At 37.0% G+C, this 22,385-nt stretch overlaps 1 protein-coding gene across 2 annotated transcripts in view; it reads left to right on the top strand.

The window, feature by feature from the left end:
• Positions 1-22,385, top strand: part of LOC150109974 (synaptic plasticity regulator PANTS) — a 38,478-nt gene that overhangs the window by 11,322 nt on the left and 4,771 nt on the right. The window contains exons 2-3 of one of the 2 annotated variants that reach the window (XR_016550679.1): positions 290-335; positions 504-1,032. Coding sequence is in view for 1 of the 2 variants with exons in the window: in XM_090416152.1 (XP_090272278.1) it covers positions 290-335; positions 15,957-16,075 (165 nt within the window). In the remaining variant the exon portion in view is untranslated. Of the gene's footprint in view, positions 1-289; positions 336-503; positions 1,033-15,956; positions 16,076-22,385 lie in introns of those variants that run through there. The other variant, XM_090416152.1, reaches the window with a different exon arrangement.

The raw sequence follows: 22,385 nt of genomic DNA, 5'->3' as shown, positions 1-22,385 counted from the left end.
ATTAAAAAATCAGCAGAGGTGGAAATTAATTTGCAAAATTAAAATAAATCTATTTCTTCTTCACTTAAAAGGAAAGGGAAAAAACAAAACAAGGAAACACAGTATAAATGAAAATGTAAATATAACATGATTTTTTGTCTTGTCTTTCTTATTAGCAAGAAAGAGCCCTAAAATCATTTGTGTGTGTTCTGTTTCAACTGTATGAATGCAATTGATGGAAGTGTGACTTTTTACTTATAAAGCTGATAAAATGTGATAATGATTAGTTTATTTTCTATGTTTTCCATAGGTATTTCCTTGTGAATGGTATAAAGAAGAATACAAAGATTGCAAAAGTGAGTATAGTGATCAAGAGTCTGAATTATCATGTATCAGTATTATAAATAAAAATTTAATGTCAAGTTGCTGCATCTAATATAAATAATTTTTTCTATTTTTTGTATAAGTATGTGTGTACACTCTCTCTCTGTTTCATCTGTTTATTTCTTTCTCTCTTTCTGTAGATGAGATTCAAACCTCCAAAGTATCTAAGCAGTGCTGAACACTTAATTGTTCAGTGTTCAGCACTTTTGGCAGTTTCATAGGTCTCCACTCTTGCTCCAGAACATAAATATGAAAAATTGATGAACTCCATTGTATTAAATTAGGTAATTCTTTTACTGAGTAAACTCACAGGCATTTTTAAATTGGAAGATTTGTGCAGTGTCGGTTATGGTTGTTTGGTTGAACTGATGCAACAGTGAAGATGTATAAGAGCTCTTGGACTGGCATTGTGTCAATCAGCATTTCCCTAGACAACCACTGCTTTATATATGTATATTCTTCTGAAAAATTATTTACAATCTGCATTTGTCAAAAACTTTTGTTGTTGTAATTGTACTGATTGTGAACGATAGCTATAAATTAAAATTTTAAGGAATAATAACTGACTTTGCTGAAAAACAAGTAAGACTGTGTAAAACTGTTTAATTAACTCTTTGCAAATTGTACCTGTAAAAGATTTAATAAATATATTTTTTCATCCGTAAATAATTTTTATTTTTCTATTTAAAATATGATTTGATTACACTCCTCAAAATTTCTAGCTTTTTTCTTTTTTCCCCAAGGAATTTTGGACCCTACATTAATATTTTGCACATGCCCTTCAAAAATATGCAGCTAGTCCTAAGTAATTAATATTATTCATATTTGATTTTTTTTTTTTTTTGGTTTAATTCATAACCCAAAGAAATAAATGAGATTTATTTAATTATTTAGCAGCTAATATTTTCCTTCTTTATACCAGCATCTTTGTCACAATTCAATAATTAGTTAATGTTTGGAAAAGTTTAAATTTGCAAGCGACAACAGAAAGAATTAGTCTTCATTTGATGTCATTTATTCTTTGATAAAGAGAAGTTTTACAGGTATTAATTACACTTTACAATTTTGTCTCAATGCCGCCGGAAAAAAAATAGCCTCTTGGCTCTTTATTGTAGTAATAATATATGGGTATACCTTTCTGGCAATTCGTATAGTAAAGATATGTAAGTTCGGTTCACTTAAACCTTGGTATTATCCTGGTCTACCTACTCACTGATGAGACCTCAATAAAGGTCGAAACTGGTCTGGGTAGTGACCTCTCCTCATAATGTAAAACAGTAATTCATCTCCTAGGAACTGCATTTTACATTATGAGAAAATATTAAGGATAGTGATGGAGCTTGCTTCACCTTTGCTCCGAGTTGCCCCAGTGTTGTACTACCAGGTGTGGACTTACGCTTGGACTCACCGAAAGTTCTTCGACATGAAACTCTTAGATTTCGATCTCCGAGTTTCGTATCCGGCTTTAAAATAATGAGGGATTTATTATCCCCTTAACTTAATTTACGCCAGCAGAAAAAAAATTGGCCTCTTGGCTCTTTTTCGCAGTAGGAAAATTTTTATTTAAAATAATTTGGAAATTTTCTTGAAAGACCTCTTATATAAGAGTGATGGGCTGAATTTGGGAAACTTGTTGCTGGAAGGAAGTATAATGAGTGATGCAGACAGGGTATCAGTGGAAGTCAAAGTTGATGTGAATGAGTCAGAGAGTGAACTAGGTGAGACTGAGGTGGTTGTGAATGGAGAATAGAATGTGAGAACAGGACTGTAAGTTAGATAATGAAATGGTGGGTCAAGGAGGTCATGAAGACACGGTGTAATGAGAGTGGATTCATGGTAATGAATACACATGTGGATGGTCAGCACAATGCACCATTCCATTGTGGAATTGGGGGGGGGGGCAAAGATTAGCAGGTGAGGAGAAGTCACAGATAGGGGACAGCATGAATAGGAGTAGTTATAGACCAAGAAATGAATTTGCTTATTTACGAAAGCCAGGAGTATCAGAAATAAGGAAGATGAAATTGTTACATTGATTGACTTTATATGCCTGAAAATAGTTGGAATAATGAAACATAGTGGATGAGAATGCCTGTTTGACAGGAATAGAAATGGAAGGATATGATGTTTTTTTGTGAAGATAGGAAAGGCAAGAAGGGAGAGGGAGTACTAATGATAGCAAGGGAATTATATGTCCATGCAAGGTTGACATACAAGGAGAAAAATGTAGCAGTGGTTTTGAAGCAGTATGGTGTGACATGGAGATTGATAGAATGAGATATTTGACAGAATGTTGCTATAAGGCAGAGAATGTGGCCAAAGAAATGTATAGGCAGTTTGGCTTAGTGACCAAGCAAAGGTTGATCATTATGGGTGATTTTAACCAGGGGCATGCCAAGGGTATTTGCCACCCAGGTGCTAACTTTTATCGGCTGCCCCTAATACTGCATTGTATAATCCAAATTAGATATTTGATTATATAGAGAAACCTGTGGAGAATTCATGACTAAGTTTAACACAAGTGAACTACAGTAATAGGTATTTTTTATTACTTAAATATTTCGTCCTAGGTATCTTAGGACATCACCAGTACAGTAAGGCAATACTAGGAATGACAAAAGAAATGGTGCGTATATACAAAGGAATCCAAATTGCATGCAGTGACGCATTGCGGCCTGAACTTAAATTAAATTGAACTAAATTACTTAAATTAAAATTAATTACAGTTAAGTTATTATTTTACACAATTCTGTATGGCAATTTCCCATACTTTAGGGATGGCAAGAACATCATTGCGGTTTAGATTTGGTCTGTGGAGTAGGACTTCAGCACTTTCTTTATATAAACGTTCATATTTATATGAAGATCTGTGTAGAAGTTTTGTCTTTTTCCAATGGATCTTGTGGTTTGGATTTTCAATTCCGTGTTGAGCGAGGCCTGATTAATGCGGTTTGATGTGGCAGATATGGTCTTGATGTTCCGAAATGAGTTTAAAAACTGATCTGCCTGTCTGTCCAAAATAAGAGAGTTTACAGGAGCATGGGTGAAAGTATGTCTTTAGGCGAGGATAACAAGTTCGGAGTCTTTCTGAACAAGAGCTACTTTAGTTTTTAGAAAAAATCAACCTCCTTCATCCTCGCATCAGATTTACAGCATCTCCTTTCTGGATTTATACAACCAAAGAAAAGAAAACGGTTCCATCTCCACCTCTGTCTATCGCAAACCGACATTTTCAGGCCGCTACATTCACAATACTTCAGCTCATCATCCCTCTCAAAAATTTGGCATCATTAAATCATTGGTAATCAGAGCACATAGATTATGCTCCTCCGAGGATTCTCTAAAACAAGAATTGGAAATAATCAAAGCTACTCTTAATGGTTATAATCTCAAAATAACTCAAAAAATCATCAGCAATTTCTCCACACTTCAACATAGACAAGAACAACCCCCATAGGATTTCCATACCTTATATCAAAGGCATCTCTGAACGGCTCTCAAAAATTATGAAGAAATACAATCTTGTTGTCACCTACAAATCCATCAACCAGATCCAAAACTTGTTATCCTCGCCTAAAGACAAACTTTCACCTATGCTACTACCTGGTGTATATGAGGTTCCCTGTTCTGTAAACTCTTATTTTGGACAGACAGGCAGATCAGTTTTTAAACGCATTTCGGAACATCAAGACCATATCTGCCACATCAAACCGCATTAATCAGGCCTCGCTCAACACAGAGATGAAAACCCAAACCACAAGATCCATTGGAAAAAGACAAAACTTCTACACAGATCTTCATGTAAATATGAACATTTATATAAAGAAAGTGCTGAAGCCCTACTCCACAGACCAAATCTAAACTGCAGTGATGTTCTTGCCATCCCTAAAGTATGGGAAATTGTCATACAAAATTGTGTAAAATAATAACTTAACTGTAATTAATTTTAATTTAATTTAAGTAATTTAGTTCAATTCAATTTAATTTAAGTTCAGGCTGCAACACACCACTGCACGCAATTTGGATTCCTTTGTACGTATGCGCCCTTTCTTTTGTCATTCCTAGTATTACCTTACTGTACTGATGATGTCCTAAGATACCTAGGACAAAATATTTACATAATAAAAAATACCTATTACTGTGGTTTGCATGTGTTAAATTTAGTCACAAAATAGATATTAGCTACATGAAATACCGCCCTATCAGTGTTGCCGCCGTGGTGTGGTTCTCCCTCGGGTTGGCATGTCCCTGATTTTAACTATGGCGATATTGATTGGAACGAAGAGATAGCATCAGTGGAATAAGGAGAAGGAATTTCTCGAGTTCTTAAGAGACAACATTTTATGCAGTATGTAATGGAGGGCACATGAGGGTTAAGAGTCTTATATCTGGTTATTCTTTCTTTTAAGGTTACATTGTGGTCAGCATTCATAGTGAAGAATTTATGGAGACACAGCACACGTGTTAGAATCATTACTCTACTTAACATTAGCAAAGTAACATTCGACGTTTCGATCTCTGTATTGAGGTCATAATCAGCAAAAATATATATGTATAAGGTACAAGCTACATTACACTGCACTATATAAAAGTAAAGTGAATCTAAATGTTTGTTGATCTTTTAACCTAGTCTGACCTCTTGAGTAAATAAAATAAAATAAAGCAACCAGAACAAGCTCAGAAGAAAATCTCACTACAAGAGGACTTTAGAAATGTTTAATGTAGTTCCGTTTTTAATTTTTCTGAATTTAATTTATTTTTAGTTTATTTGTATTTTTTAATTTATATCTTGAGCAGGATAAAATTGAATTTCATTTTGAAAAGAATAACATGTAAACTTTCTTACGAAAGTTTTAAAGCGAATAAAAGTTGAGCAGCTCTCAGATGTGAACTGTAGGCTAAAATACACAAAGATTGAAAAAAAAAATGAAAGAGTTTGAGAACAGGAATTACACCTTGGAGATTCAGTGGCAAACTCTAAAGAAAGCCCTGATTGATTCAGCTAGAGAGGCATGTGGTGAAGTTGTCTGCAAGGATAGAAAAATTAGAACTCCATGGTGGACATAGGAAGTTAATGAGGCAGTGAAGGAAAAGAAGAAAGCATATCAGCAGTTCCTGGCAAATAAGTCAGCTTGTGCTCTTAGAGAATACAGGGACAAATGCAAGAATGCTAAACACTGTGTAAAACTAGCTAAACAAAAGTCATGGGAGGACTTTGGCAAGAATATAGAAAATAAATATCAAGAAGGTGGCAAAATATTCTGGAGCTTGTTGAAGAAGCTTAGGAATGGAGGAAAGAGTGCTGTAAAAGGAGTTAGAAATGATTAAGGTGACATGAAAACAGGAGAAAAAGATATCCTTGAAGTATGGAGTTATTACTTTGAAAAACTGCTAAATGAAACAAGCAGTGATGACAGCACAGTGGTAAAAAACACTGACCAGGCATGCAGTCAGGAATACATATTCATAGTTGAAGTAGAAAAACCCATGAAAGGCTTGAAATGTTGAAAGGCAGCAGGAGTAGATGATATTTGACCAGAAATGCTGAAGTATGCTGGTATAAGAGTCTTACAGTGGCTGCACTGCATAGTTCAGAAAGCCTGGACAGAGGGACGAATTCCTGATGATTGGAGTAGAGCTCTCATAGTACCCATATATAAAAAGGGAAATAAAACCGAATGCGAGAATTACAGAGGTATTTCCCTACTGAGTGTTCCTGGCAAGATCTATGCAAGTATACATGAGAATCGGTTGAGAAGAATTGTGGAAGAAAAGCTTGGTGAAGAACAAGCTGGATTTAGGCCAAATAGAGATTGTCAGGTTCAGATCTTTACTTTACGACAAATAGTTGAGAAAGCATGGGAATATAACAAAGATCTGTATTTAAGTTTTGTCGATTTGGAAAAGGCATATAATAAGGTGCCAAGAGAAAAGCTATTCAATATGCTACAAGCAATACTTTATTTGAGTTGTAAGTCAAATAAAGTCTTTATTTGAGTTGTAAGTCAGCAGTTAGAATTGAAGGAAGTACAGGAAGACGGTTTAATGTTAAATCTGGTGTAAGAACAAGGATGTACATTATTCCCTCTGTTATTCATTATCTATATGGATCACATTATGAAGGAAAGTGGTATTAAACATGATATCAAAATTGGAGATGTTAATGTCAGCTCTTTGCCCTATGCGGATGATGTTATATGTCTAAATAAATCCGCTCCAAGTTTGCAAGATTCTCTGACTAAATTGATTAGCCGTTGTAATAGATATGGTATGAAGGTCAGCAATAAAAAGACAAAGACAATGAAAATAGGCAGAATCATTGAAAATGTCAACTGTGTTGTGAATGGAGAATCTGTGGAACAAGTAAAATATTTCAGCTACTTAGGCACAATTTTTACTGAAGATGATAAATTAAATATAGAAATAGACAGCAGAATCAACAAAGCTGGTACGGTGGGAAGTCAATTGAATAAATTCATATGGAATAAGAGAGAAATTAATCGGAACGCTAAATTAGATGTATACATGACAGTGTTCAAACCAGTTTTATCTTATGGATCTGAGAGCTGGGTCAAAAGTAAAACACTTGACCAAAGACTAGAGACCGCAGATATGAGAGTCCTGTGAAAGATTATAGGTGCGAACAGATGGTATCAATGGCAATATCATATTAAAAACTAGGATATTAGGAAAGAACTTGACATTGTCAGCATCCAGGAATGCATCAGCAGAGCTAATCTCAGGTGGTATGGTCACTTAAACAGAACGGGCGAGGAAAGATTAGCAAAACAAGTGTTCTCTGCCAGTTTGACAGCAAAACGACCCAGAGGAAGACCAAGATATAGGTGGATTGATACGGTGCAAAGTGCCTTAGACGATAGAAATATAAGATCTGATAATGTTGGAGTCGTGACAAGTAACAGACTGATTTGGAGGAAAATTGTAGATAGGAAGTTAGTAATGATGTAATTTTTTTCATGTAGTACTATCATATCCTGTACACTCCTTGAGGGTACATAGCAGGAATTTGATGATGATATTATTTTTTCCTACAAGAGGTCAGGCTAGGTTAAAAGATTAACAAGCATTTAGATTCATTTTACTTTTGTATAGTGCAGTGTCATCTAACTTTTATCTTATACATATGTACTTTTGCTGATAATGACCTCTATACAGAGGTTGAAACTTTGAATGTTACTTTGCTAATGCTAAGTAAAGTAATTATTCTAAACTTGTGTTGTGTCTCCATAAATTCTTCACTTTGAAAGTTAGATCTAGTTATATCATCAGAAGATGCGATTGTGAATGGGGTATGTAATCTTCCCCCAGTTGGTGAGAGTGACCATGAAGGGATCACTTGGTTGTAGCCTGTCACATGAGAACATGTATAAAGAAGGGATATATAGGAACTACAAGGCTGGTGATTATGGAAAGTATAGGAGACAACTGGTAGCTACAGCATGGAAAGAGGAGTTGACTGGGAAGGTATAGATGCTGTGTGAACATTGATGAAGAGCTATTTAGCAGCAGCAGCAATGTCTGAGAATATCCCAAAGGTGAAAAGACTAAATAAGGTAGGAGCAAAATGAATGAATGAATGAAGAGATTAAGCATGAAATCTGGAAGGAGGCAACACAAGGTGAATGTTGATAATAATAATTATTATAAGTTACATGGTCTCATAAGGTGCAAAATGCAGGCTAGGATGGTAAAGGCAGCAAAAGTGCAGTATGAGAAGAAGTTAGCCAGTCAAGCTAAGAAGAAAAGTCCTAGAAAATGATATGGGAAGATAATGCTAGTTGATGACACTGGCAGATTCGAAATCAGCACAGAGAATATAGTTGAATTATCCAATGATCAGTTTATCAGTGTATTTCATCCTCATGATGTTAACCTCAGGAGAAGCTGGAGTGTACAGGGTGTTGCAGAGGAGGGACTAATCTTTTAGGTGCACGGAGTATGAGGGTGGGGGGTCTCTGGAAAGTTCTGATAAACACCTAGAACAAAAATGATATATTTTAATATGTTTATTAGAACCTGGAAAGTTCTGATAAACACCTAGAACAAAAATTATATTAAAGCAAAATATAACCATTAGAAAGAACATATGAGGATATAAGAACATAAGTCACTTTCATAACTCTGGCAGTACTAGTATGTCCTGTCTTGTGATTATATCAGTTACTTTAATTTAATTTTTGTTATAGGTGTTTATCAGAACTTTCCAGGTCCCCCCCCCTTTTATATGATATTGTGAGTAAACCACGCACATGTTTTGAGGGAATGCTGTGTGGAATTAATGGTACCCTTGGTACAGCTGCTTAACTTGAGTCCCAGAGGAATGGAAGGTGGGAAAAATTATTCCACATTGCACAAATTATTCCAGTTATTGTGCATGGAGAAGTGATATATAATTCACAAGGGGGGGGGGGGAGAATAAGACTCAGACTACACATTATTGGCCTATCTGTGTGTCTGGAGTTGTTTAGGTATTAGAGTAGGGTGACCAGACGTCCCTTTTTTAATGGGATTGTCCCCATTTTTAGACTCTGGTCTTGTTGTCCCAACAAAACCTTAACGAGATGTTAATTGTCCCTTTTTTATTAACTTTAATCCTGTTTTGTTCCTTTTTTGAATTCGTAGTATGACATCATTCTTGTATGTTTGAATATGGAAAGGATAATGTCTCTGCTGGTGTTATAGCTTGATATTGAAAACATGCATGCTATGAGGATCATCAACCATTATGAACGCACTCTCTCTCTCTCTCTCTCTCTCTCATCTGCAATAAGATGAAAATGCTGTAACCAGTGGCAGCACTGCTGCATCCCGGCAGTAACAAGGTTACTTTTTCTACCATACCATTGTTTTGTGCTTCTTATGCTGGTCTGTTTAGTAATTGTGAAAGTTAAAGTGAGTATATATATTGTGAGTGGTGATATTTCATCCAGATTTTATCATGCCGAAAAGGAAGTGTAGTTTCACTCGGAATTTAAAAGAAGAATATCTCTTCTTGAAAGATGATGAAACAACAAACAAGTTGCAATGTACTGTGTATTGTTCAGTTTTCAACTAAAAGTCCTGATGGTTCCCTCCCCCCCCCCCCCCCAGCAGGCTATGTAGGAATTCTTGGCCATTGGGCTGAAGGTCTCCTGATGTAAGCCTCCCAAATTTGGGGCAGTCTCATGCAACCAAATTTGTTGAAGTTTGGCATGTTTCTTAGGGCTGAGGCTGATTCCATGAATAGTCTTTCAAATTTGAACTTGCTACGGTGTATTGTTGTGGCTTTCTTCCACCGTATTCTGTGGCGTGTATCCAGAGCATGGTCTGCAAGACCAGAGTGGCTGTACTGGTGAAACCAGATGTAGTCCTTGTGTTCTGAAATTCTGATATTCGCTGTCCTGCCTGTTTGGCTAAAGTAGGACAACTTACAGCTGCAAGGGACCTGGTATACACCAAGTAGGTCTGGGGGGGGGAGTGGGGTCTTTAGTGGAGCGAATAAGAGATGCCAATTTTCTATCAGGTCTGTAACAAGAGTTCAAGTCATGTTTTTTTTTAAGATTTTAGTAATTTTTTTGCGAGGTGCCTCGGATGTAGGGAATGGTGATGGATTTAGAGTAATCCTTGTTGTGAGGGGGGGGGAGTTGTGGTTTACCGGTTTAAATATTTTTTGGATATTTTTTTGGGGGGGGGGTTTCTCAGCCAATGGCTTTCTTAGCCATTGGCTGAGAAAGTGTTAAGGATATGATTTAGTTCATTGGTTAGGGCATTGTCATTTGAACAGATTAGTTTAGCCCTGTTGTATAGTGTCTTAACAACTAAATATTGCTGTGGGGGGGGGGGGGGAAATTGTTGCTGAATGTATCTGTATGGGTGGGTTTTCTATAAACTGAGAAAACCAGGTTCCATCAGGCTGGCAGGTGACTAGTGTGTCTAGGAAAGGGAGGCTGTTGTTTTCCTCTTTTTCCAGGGTGAACTTAATTCTGGGGTGTTGGTTGTTTAAATATGTTAAGAAGGAGAGGAGTGTATCAGAGCCATGTGGCCAAATAGTGAACACATCATCAACGTAGCGAAGCCATATGGTAGGTTTTTGTGGGATAGAGTTTAAGGTTTTCTCTTCGAAGGTCTCCATAAAGAAATTGGCCAAGGGTGGGGAGAGTGGTGAAACCATGGCTGTCCCTCTATTTGTTTGTAGAATTTTCTCTGCCAAACAAAATAGCCTGAATTCATTGTGAACTGAAATAGGGCTGAGATATTGGGAGGACATTTAACTTGGATTAACTCTGAGGTTTCCTTGAGTGGGACATTTGTGAATAAGAAGGAGACGTCAAAACTGACCATTATGTCGGTATGTTGGAGAGTAAGGTTTTCTATGCTGGCTTTGAAGTGGGTAAGTTTTTTATGTGTGATGGTGTGTTGCCAGTATAGTGTGTGAGTGCTTTGGCCAAATGTTTAGCTAATTTGTATGTGGGGGAATCAAAGCGATGCACTATGGGACATAATGGCACATTTTCTTTATGTATTTTTGGGAGTCCATATATATGGGGGGGGGGGGTATAGAGTTATACGGTTTTAATTTGTTAGTAACTTCTACAGGCCAAGAAGTGACCTTCTTAAGGAGCCTGTGGAGTTTTCTAATTTGTGAGTTGGTGGGATTGTATTCATTAGGGAGGCAAGTAGCCCGATCCAATAATAGAGCATTAAGCTTACCTGTGTAGTCCGTTTGGTTGAGTACTATGGTGGCATTTCCTTTATCCGCTTTGGTGATTATTATTTCCATGTTTTTCCTCATTTCCTGCAGTGCTTTATATTCCTTATTGGATAAGTTGGTTTTTGGTGGTCTTGCTTTGGAGAGAACACAAGCTGCATCCAATCAAATATTGTTGGCGATGTGGTTTGGAAGGTGACGGATTCCGTGTTCAATTTGGATCATAATATCCTCAGCCGGTAATTTTCTGGTAGCAATGGTGGAGTTATGGCCACGTGAAGGCATGTTGAGTGCTTCAGGCTTTAGAGTAACTGAAGAAGGGTTGACTACCATGTTGGTTGGAAGTTTTGGTTCGGAAGTCGAGTTCTTTTTTAATTTCTCAAATTTCTTGATATGTCGACCCTGTATTTTCCTCAAATTCTTTATCTGTCGCAGTGCACGAGATGTCATATAAAATTGACCAAAGCTTGTGATTTAATGTGCTGGAAAGCTCTCCTTCAAGCACCTGAATAGGTGTATTAGTCAGCTAGGAGAATGCGTGTGCGGCAATATGTTCTCATAGCAAAGCTTGGCTCGCTCGGTTATAAATTCAGAGAGCCTTTTGTGAAAAGAAATGGTGCTTGAATTTAACACAATTTGGGATTACCTGATTAACCTGGCAGCATTTTAGGTAAGTCAGACGATTCAGTTGTCTTGATAGCTTCAGCTTCATTTTACCGTATTGGCGGGCCTTGCGTGCGATGGAATCTCCGTGGATGATAGTAATTTTCGTAGACAGGCTTAAACGTTTCAGCCTGTCTACGAGAATTTCCTTGAATATTTTAGCAAATGGACTTATTATTTCCCACCGTTGACAGCATTTCACTGGATTAAGTTCAAACTCCACTAACTTGGGCTGAATTTGCAAGCAGCCTAAAAGCAATCAGTGATGTTGACAGCAAACTATTCAATACTGTTGATGAAGATGAATTATTTGATGAAGTCAGCCATATAAATAATGTTGTGAACTCCAAGATGGAAGAATGGAAGGACACAAACGCTGAAGTGGACAAAAAGTGGTGTGACATGTTTAAGGCGCTCCAAGAAAAAAAACATACTGTCAGTTGTTGCATTTGTTATGGCAATCTCAGGAGCAAACACAGTTGTAGAGAGAATTTTTTCTCTCATGAGCTCGTTGTGGTCTAATGAAAAGAACCACTTCAACACCAAGACTGTGAAAGTAATAATTGTGATCAAGACACACTTTGACATTTCTGTATTGACTTTTATGAGGGCATCTTGAAAGAACCAACACTTTTAGAAGAAATAATGCCTTCATATAAATATGATAATAATGATAATACTGGTACTCCATAATTATAATGCACACTTCAGTTCTGTGCACTGTAATTATATGTTATTCCATTTTTATGTAGTGCATACCAGAAATGTCTCCTGTTTTTGTCCCTTTTTTTAATTGCTGAAAAATTCAAAATGTCCCTTTTTTTTGTTTTGAAAATCTGGTCACCCTATCTTAGAGAAGTTGAAGACTAGAATTCAGAAGTGGGTTGATAATAGCAGTATTCCTTATGATAGTCAGCATGGTTTATTAGGGGAATGTCATGTTTCAGCAATCTGCTTACGTATCAACAAGTTGACAGATTTCCTCGATAAAGATGCATAAATCGTGGTGTACTTGGAATTTTCAAAGGCCTTTGATGACAGTCTAGTAGCTAAACTGAAACAGTTGGGATTAGATAACAGACTAATAAGTTGGATAGCTGACTGGCTGTCTGACAAGTATTAATAGGTTGTATATGGAGTGGTATCACAAAAAAAAAAAAAGGAAGATCACTAGTGGAGTGCCACAGGGATTTGTTTTGGGACCATTATTGTTTAACTTGTATATTAATGACATTGGGACTGGCTTAACTGGAAATGTGAAGCTGTTCACTAATGAGGCAAAGTTGGGAAGGACTATGAGAAGTAGAGCAGACACTATAGCCTTGCAGGAGGATCTGAATAGACTAATGTGAGTGGGCAAATAATTAGAACTATTAATTTCATGTTGTGAAGTGCAGAGTCTTGAAATTTGGTAGGGATGCAGAGTATACATTAAAAATTTTTTTTTTAAAATTTAATTTTTGAAAATTATGTATCAATATATTATGTTATCTTGAGAGCCTTTGTTCCTCAGTTGGGAAAGAGCTAGGTTTGAATACCATGTATTGCACAAAGAATTTATTCTAGAGAATTGACAGCGCTGTTTGCCTACCTGTTTAACATGAGTCTTGCAACTGAGCAAATCCTACTGGAATGGAAAGTGGAAAAAATTGTTCCATTTCACAAAAGGGAGGATATAACAGACTAGAAGTTGAAAGCCACTCTGTTATGGAGTCTGTTTAAGACGTTAGAGAGATTGGTGACAATGGGATTCAGAATTGGGTTGATAGTAGTGGTCTCTATGATGGGCAGCTGTTTTAGCCATCTTTTTTATTTTATTTTATTTTATTTTTTTTATTACAATGTATTATATGCATCTCCTTTATACAGTGACCAATTCACAGGATAAGGGAGTTGCATATATAATGGTATACTTAGATTTTTTTCAGAGGCTTTGGATAGATTTCAGTCTGACTTGCTGGTAACTAAATTGAAATGAATGGGATTGGATAAGAGCCTAATTAGTTGGATATGTGATGTGAGTTGGATAGTTGGATATTTTGGGCTACACCCCCATCCACCCCATATGCAACCCATTGATATCTGACTGACAGTCAGATATCAATGGGTTGCATATGGGGTGGATGGGGGTGTAACCTAAAAAAAAAAGGAAGGCCATTACCTGAGTGCTATGCTGTTTTGGATCCATTATTAGCTCTTATATTAATGATATTGGGACAGGCTTAACTGGAGATATGTAGCTGTTTGCCGATAATACAAATTTGGGAGGAGCAGAGCAGATGTTGCTGCCTTATAAGAGGATCTCAGTAGACTATGTAAGTGGATAACTGAGTGCAGCTATCAGTTGAATGTTGTAGCATGTAAGGTCATGAAATTTGGTAGGCAAGGTTGGGATACAGAGTATGTATTTATATATGTACAATAAATAGGGAAATTTTGAAGGTGATAAAAGAGATGAGAGATCTGGGAGTGATAGAGGACAGTGACTTGAGGTTTAGAGGTCATGTTATTAAAATTGTAAGAACATTACACTGGATTATGATAATTATTATTATTGCATAGGCACCTCCATGGAGTCCTCCCAAACTATCAACACAACATGTATCTTACCTCTCCTTGAAACCATTAACAGACAAAACACTTACAAGTGACTCAGGTAACCCATTCCATTCATTCGCCACTCTTCAAGTGAAATATCTAGTCTTTATACTCTTGCTAACCACTCTTACCCAAATTCCAGGAATAACCTCTTGTTCTACTCCTTCTAGCCAAGTGCTGAAACATTTCCCATGCATCAATCTTTTAAGTAACTTAAATATTTCTGCCATAACCCCCGTCCCCTTTTTTTTCACCTATTAACCAACTTTTGCAATTTACAAACTCTCAATTTATTCTCATAGGGAACATTCCACAGACCACTCACCTGTGAATCCTCTTCACCACATCCTCAAATAAACCAGGTGACCAGCCCTGAGCACAGTAATCCAGATGTGGTCATATTGATGATATGGCCAGACATATCAATATGATGAGGAGAAGCAAAGAGGTTATGTTTCTCTTATAAGGCCTTGATTAGGCTACATATGATAAGTTGGTGAAGGATTGTAGAGATTTTCCATGAAGCCATCCCTGGAGAGTGTGAGCAAGAGAATGAATGAGAAACAGGTTCTTTGCATAATGAGTGGTTGTAAGTGGAATGCATTGCCTGAAAGTGTGGTGGGTGCAGAAACTGTGAATTGGATCCCTTCTCTTTCTTCTATCCACAAGGCTCTCCAAGTTGCTTTAATTTGTCCGCATATTATTGTTTTTGAATGAGAAAGTAGACTTTCCATAATGAGTCTTTTGATTCCATGTCCTGTGATAGCATTAATTAGGTTGATGTGAAGTTCTTTCTTGAGATGCATTAAGCTTAACAAGTTGAGAAGATTTGTACCATCGACAGGGTATAGCATAGGGGCAGCGTGCCTCACGGCACCACTTAATAAGGGCACTCGTTCAGCCATATTGTGGTAGGCACTGTATTAAGGCAAGATATTTTACAAATATACGCCATTTAGTTTTAGTTTATGTGCTTATTATATTTTAATAATAAAGAAAACTGAACATTTTAGAACCTACTTATTAGATCAGTGTTTCTCAAAGTGTGGTACGTGTACCCCTAGGGGATACGTGAAAGGTCTTCAGGGGGGGGGACATGTGGCAGTTTTCGGCTGTGCATTATTATGCATGGAATCATTATTAAGAAAAAAAATTTGAACGTTAATTAATTTAAATTAATTTAAACTCCTAGATCCTGTTAGCATAGCAAGTGTGGAAAGAAGTTTTTCGAAGCTTAAACTGATAAAAATTATTTGCGAACAGCAATAACCCAAGAATGATTGGTTGTTCTAGCAACTATATCGATAGCGGCTGACATAGCTTATAATTTAAATTTAGAAGAGCACAATAAACAGTTTTATTCCGATATATCCCCGTAGAGCAAACATTTAATTAATATTATTATGTAATCATTTTGAATTAATGTTTCTCTTGTAATAAAAACAAAATAGCAATTGGAGATTTTCTTAAATTTTTGTCTTATAATCCATCAGGGATGATATTTAATTGTTTGCCTCAGGGTGCAATCTAATCTGGTGATGGCCCTGAAGAAGATAATCTATATGTTTAGCATTATCAGTGTATCTTTTTTACAATAAGTATTGTACTGTATTTTATTTCTTAGGTATTAGAGCTCGTTTTCACCAATATTTTATTTATGGGAAGACACTAGACTGTACACAGTGGAATACAGATTATCAGAATTGTTTAAGATGGAGAAAGAACCAAGATAAGGATTGTTTTGTAAGTGCTTTCATATTAAATACACATGAATTTGTGTGTCTTTTGATTCCATGTTCTGTGATAGTATCACTCACTCACTCACTCTCACACACACACACACACACACACACATACTCTCTCTCTCTCTCATGTGATATGCTTAATGTCCTGTTATTGTCAAGTAACTTTTAACCTCATCATCATCATCATCATCAAATTCCTGCCAAGTACCCTCAAGGGGTGTACAGGATATGATTGTACTACATGAAAAAAATTACATCATTACTAACTTCCTATCTGCAATTTTCCTCCAAATCAGTCTGTTACTTGTCAAGACTCCAACATTATCAGATCTTATATTTCTATCGTCTAAGGCACTTTGTACCAAATCAATCCACCTATATCTTGGTATTCCTCTGGGTCGTTTTGCTGCCAACCTGGCAGAGAACACTTGTTTTGCTAATCTTTCTTCGCCCATTCTGTTTAAGTGACCATACCACCTGAGATTAGCTCTGCTAATGCATTCCTGGATGTTGACAATGTCAAGTTCTTTCCTACTATCCTCATTTTTAATATGATATTGCCATTGATGCCATCTGTTCGCACCTATAATCTTTCTCAGGACTCTCATATCTGCAGTCTCTAGTCTTTGGTCAAGTGTTTTACTTCTGACCCAGCTCTCAGATCCATAAGTTAAAACTGGTTTGAACACTGTCTTGTATACAGCTAATTTAATGTTCCGACTAATTTCTCTCTTATTCCATATGAATTTATTCAAATGACTTCCTACCATACCAGCTTTGTTGATTCTGTTGTCTATTTCTATATTTAATTTACCATCTTCAGTAAAAATCGTGCCTAAGTAGCTGAAATGTTACACTTGTTGCACAGGTTCTCCATTCACAACGCAGTTGACATTTTCAATGATTCTGCCTATTTTCATTGTCTTTGTCTTTTTATTGCTGACCTTCATACCATATCTATTACAACAGCTATTCAATTTAGTCAGAGAATCCTGCAGTTTTAGCGGATTTATTTAGAAGTATAACATCATCCGCATAAAGCAAAGAGCTGACATTAACATCTCCAATTTTGATGTCATGTTTAATACCACTTTCCTTCATAATATTATTATTATTATTATTATTGTTCCGGGCAACTCCAAGGAGTCGACAGACTCATCGAGGGAGGCCCTAACATCATGTCAAGAACAACTATTCGACATTGACACAGTATCTATCATACCTTGCCTTGAACTCATTCACGGTCGTAGCACCCACAACAGACTCTGGAAGCTTATTCCACTCATTCACCACTCTCCAAGTAAAAAACCTAGCTCTAACACCCTTGTCAACCACGCTCTTGCCCAGCTTCCATGCATGGCCCCTAGTCCTCCCACCACCACTCATACTTTCAAAAATATCTTCTGTATCAATCTTATAGAAACCCTTCAGTAATTTGAATGTCTCAATCATATCACCCCTCCTTCGCCTATCGTCCAATCTCCGCAACCCACAAATCTTCAACCTATTCTCATAAGGTTCATTCCACAGACCTGCTATCATCTTGGTCACTCGTCTCTGGATTCTCTTCACTTCCTCCCCATCACGAAGAAACCCTGGTGCCCATAACTGGGCACAGTAGTCCAGATGGGGTCTTATCAAGGCTTGATACAGAGGAACAACAACTTGTTTGTCTCTGCACGTTAAAGTATTTTTCAGAAGCCAAGTGATTTGATGAGCTGATTTAGTCACTTTTGCAATGTGCCCCCTAAACTTCAATTCCCTATCCACCAACACTCCCAAATCCCTGGCCTCATCAATCTCCTGGAGTATGGTTCCACCAATGCGATATACTGCTGCTATTCTTTTCACCCCAAAGTGCATAACCTTACGCTTTGCCACATTAAATTGACATCCATATTTCCTAGCCCAGTCCTCCAAACTATCCAAATCATCCTGTAAAATTTCGACATCCTGTGCATTCACAATTGCTCTACCCAACTTTGCATCATCAGCAAACAAGTGAACACTTCCTCTCAGATCCTTTCCTATATCATTGATGAACAAATTGAAAAGCAGTGGTCAAAGAACAGAGCCCTGCGGCACACCACTAGTCACAAGCCGTCTTTTAGACTCCACTCTCTGGTATCTCTCCTTCAACCACCCTCCTATCCATCTCACCAAACCTATATCTATCGCCATCTGTTCCAGTTTACTGATTAGGGTTCCATGTGGTATCCTGTCAAAGGCCTTGGCAAGGTCCAGTAGTATCACTGTAAACCCATTACCCCTATCCAGTTCAGCCGTCACTGTGTTATAAAACGTGAGCAAGTTACTGAGGCATGATCTACCCTTCACAAAACCATGTTGTCCCGCACACAATATCCCATTTTCATCTATCCAATCCTGTATTCTTTTCTTGACTAATTTCTCTAAGACCATGACAATGATTCCTGATATGCTAATTGGTCGGTAATTTACAACAGCAGTCTTGGAACCACCTTTATGCAGTGGAACTGTTTTCCCCTCTTTCCACCCCCTCAGGACTAACCAAGACCTGAGACTCAAATTAAACAAAATGGTCAAGGGTACTGACAATTCTTTAGCTGCTTCTCGTACGACACGAGCTGGTATACCAACCAATCCCACAGATGTATTGACATTGAGGTTATGCAATAGACTACTCACCTCTACTTCATTCACCACAATTCCTGTGTAATCTACTGGTTTATTCGTTTCTTCAATGTCACCACCTGGATGATATATTCTTGCAAAGTGCTCACTCAGTAACTCAACTATATCAACTGATTCAGTTACCTCCCTACCATCGGCATTCTTTAAAATCATTCTGCCATTTACATTTTTCCTTTTACTTGCTACATATCTAAAAAACTGTTTAGGATTCTCTTTAGCTTGCATGGCCAATATTCTTTCGTAATTCTTTTTTGCTTTTCTTACAACACTTGTTACCTTTCTGGCCTGCGCTTTATACCGTTCGTGTGCCTGCCGGTCACCTTTCTCCTTAAATTCCCTCCATAGTTGTTTCTTTTTTTGCAGCTCAAGCTTAATGGTGTAATTAATCCATTTAACCCCTACTTGATTTATTATTCTGACTCTAGGTATACAGTCAGCCATTGCTTCATGCAAACAATTCTTAACTGCCTCCCATGCACTATCAACTTCTAGTCCATGCAGTTGTACATGCCATGGCACTGAACCAATCAAACTCCTAAGCTTGTCATACTTTGCAGCCCGATAATTCCACATGTACCTTGTCTTAATTGAAAATTCCACACCTTTAGCCACCTCCCAAGTCAAGACCCTATGATCACTCTCACCAATTGGTGGCAATGTGGTCATATTTGTTACAGCCAAATCCTCAGATGTAATTACTAGGTCAAGCACTCTCTGACCCCTAGTATTTTCCATTACATGCTGTTGCAGATAGTTATCCCTTAATAACCACATAAAATCCAATTCCTTCCTCCCGTGTGTCCTCTCCTCACTCCAATCAATGCGACCATAGTTGAAATCTCCCATAATAATTACCCTCCTTCCACTCATTTCTTCTATTTGCTTATGCATATTGTCACCACCATCTTTTCCATCACCTGGTCTATAGCAGCACCCAATTGTATATTTAGTTCTGCTAGCCACAATCTCACACCAAATGGCCTCAAATGTGCTCTTTTCTCTATCCTGCAATTCAACTTCTATTCTCCTTGGCTGTAGTTCATCAGCTATCATCAACAATACTCCTCCCCCCATTTTATTCTCCCTGTCATTCCTGAACACACTATATCCATCACATTCAATCCCACTAGCTCTATCATCTACAGTCAGCCATGATTCACTATTACCAATAACCTGTGGTCTGGAAGTGCCAACCATGGCCAAAAACTCTTCCTTCTTATTCCTAATACTCCTAGCATTAGTGTACATGAATTTAAGACCCCCCATTAGCAATAACCCTACCTTGATGCCTTATATTAATTATCCCACTCTGATTTGTTGTCCATATTCGCTCGGGCATATTATATTCATTCATACATTCAACTGCCTCCCTAAGGACTGTATATCTACCCCCCCCCCCTTAATAAATCTAGTTTCCCTGAATTTGCACATTCAGCAACACTTTCTCAAGTCTCCTTACACCGTAACCATTCAAATGCAAGCCATCCATCTTATATAGATCATTTCGCCCATCGAACTCACTCCACACATCCACAAATTCCACACTACTCGTCATACATAACTCACGCATAATGTCATTCGCAATTATGGCCCTCCTTTTAAACATTTCACTGTCATACCGCGGCCAGAAACTTTTGTTATGCTTTCTTCTTTTCCTTCACTGTCTCTTTAATTTCCTGTGTCCACCTTGGAGTTCTGATTTTTCTATCATTGCAGACATCCTCACCACATGCCTCTCTGGCTGAATCAATCAGTGTTTTCTTTAAGGCTTGTCACTGAATCTCCAAGGTTTGGTTGCTGTTTTCAAATTCTTTCATTTTTTCTTCAATAGTCTTTATTTTAGTCTACAGTTCACATCTGAGAGCTGCTCAGCTTTTATTCGCTTTAAAACTTTCTTACATGTTATTCTTTTCAATATGAAATTCAATTTTATCCTGCTCAAAACTAACGTAAAAAATAAATATCAGAAAGTTGGGAAAATATTCTGGTAGTTATCAAAAAAGCTTAAAAATAGAGGAAAAAGTTATCTAAAAGGAATCAAAGATGATAAAGGTGACATGAAAACTGAAAAAGATATTCTAAATATCTGGTGTAATTGATTTGAAAAATTGCTAAATGAAACAAGCAGAGCCTTCGCAGTGGTCGAAAACACTCAACAGAAACAATTATCAATTTTTCCTGTTGAGTGTTTGATATCTCTGTGGATCACATTATGAAAGGGGAGAAAACCATCAAAAACCCAAAATATGGGAAGCCAGCTGGAGTAGATGAATTTGACCAGATATGCTCAGATATGGAGATATAAAAGTTTTATATTGGCTGCATTGCATAATTCAGAAGACGAAATTCTAGATGATTGAAGCAGAGCTTTCATAGTACCCATCTATAAAAATAATGTGAGAATTACAGAGGTATTTCCCTAATGAATGTTCCTGGTGAGATTTATGCAAGTAAATTCAAGAAATGACTGAAAACTTGTGGAAAGAAAGCCTGGTTAAGAACAATCTGGATTCAGAACCAAATAGAAGCTGTGAGGATCAGATTTTCACTTTAAGGCAGATAGTTCAGAAATCTTGGAAATATAATATGGATTTGTATTTAAGTTTTGTAACCTTGAAAAGGCACAGGGTGCCATCTCTTACACTGCAGTTATATGCTGTAAATGGGACATTATATCCAACAGCACATATTCTCTATTTGAGCTATAAGTCAGCTGTTAGAATTGAAGGAGCTACAAGAAGATTGTTTGATGTTAAATGACGTATGTGACAAGGGTGCACATTATCTTCACTGTTGTTTGTTATCTCTGTGGATCACATTATGAAGCGAAGTGGTATAAAATCTGATATTAAAATTGGCAATGTTAATCTTAGCACTTTACTTTATGCAGATGATGTTATTCTGAATAAATCCAGTACAAGTCTGCAAGATTCCCTGACTAAATTGAATAACCATTGTAATAAATTAGGTATGAAAATCAGCAATAAAAATACAAAGAGAATGAAAATATACAGAAACATTGAAAACATTCGCTGTGTTCTATAGTTTCTATGTGTGCTAAAGACAGTGTTCTATAGGTTATCCTAAATGGAGAACCAATAGAACAAGTAAACTATTTCAGCTATTTAGGCACAATTTTTAGTGAAGATGGCAAATTAAATAAGGACATAAAAGTGTAGTTTAAGTACTTTAGAACCACGACTGTTTATGTAAACTTTATTGAAGGAATTTATGCTAGTAAGTAAGAGAGAGAGATCTACCAGACATATTACTAAGTCTTATGCCGATATTGAAATACTGGTGGGGCACTCTCAACAAATAAATTTTCCAGTGTTCATAGGAATACGACCAATAAATACGAAAGATGGATAAACATAGTACGCAATAGAATAAGTAAGGAAGGTTGCAAAAGCACACTGCTAATTAGAATAAAGAGTTAATATCCTCATCTACAATAACGCATTAGGACATTAGACCTTCATTCGTTACACTATCCTATCAGCTTTCTTAATTCTGTTCTTTATTTTCATATTTAATTTGCCATCTTCATTAAATAATTGTGCCCTAAATAACTGCAATGTTTTATTTGTTCTATTGGTTCTCCATTCTCTTGTTCTCCATTTAGGATGCAGCTG

Source organism: Typopeltis vanoorti, chromosome 1 (assembly GCF_054136105.1).
Source record: "Typopeltis vanoorti isolate ZY-2024b chromosome 1, IOZ_Tvanoo_1.0, whole genome shotgun sequence".
In the NCBI taxonomy this organism is placed as follows: domain Eukaryota; kingdom Metazoa; phylum Arthropoda; class Arachnida; order Uropygi; family Thelyphonidae; genus Typopeltis; species Typopeltis vanoorti.
Note: the sequence above shows the minus strand (reverse complement) of the source record. Positions and strands in the feature narration are given on the sequence as shown.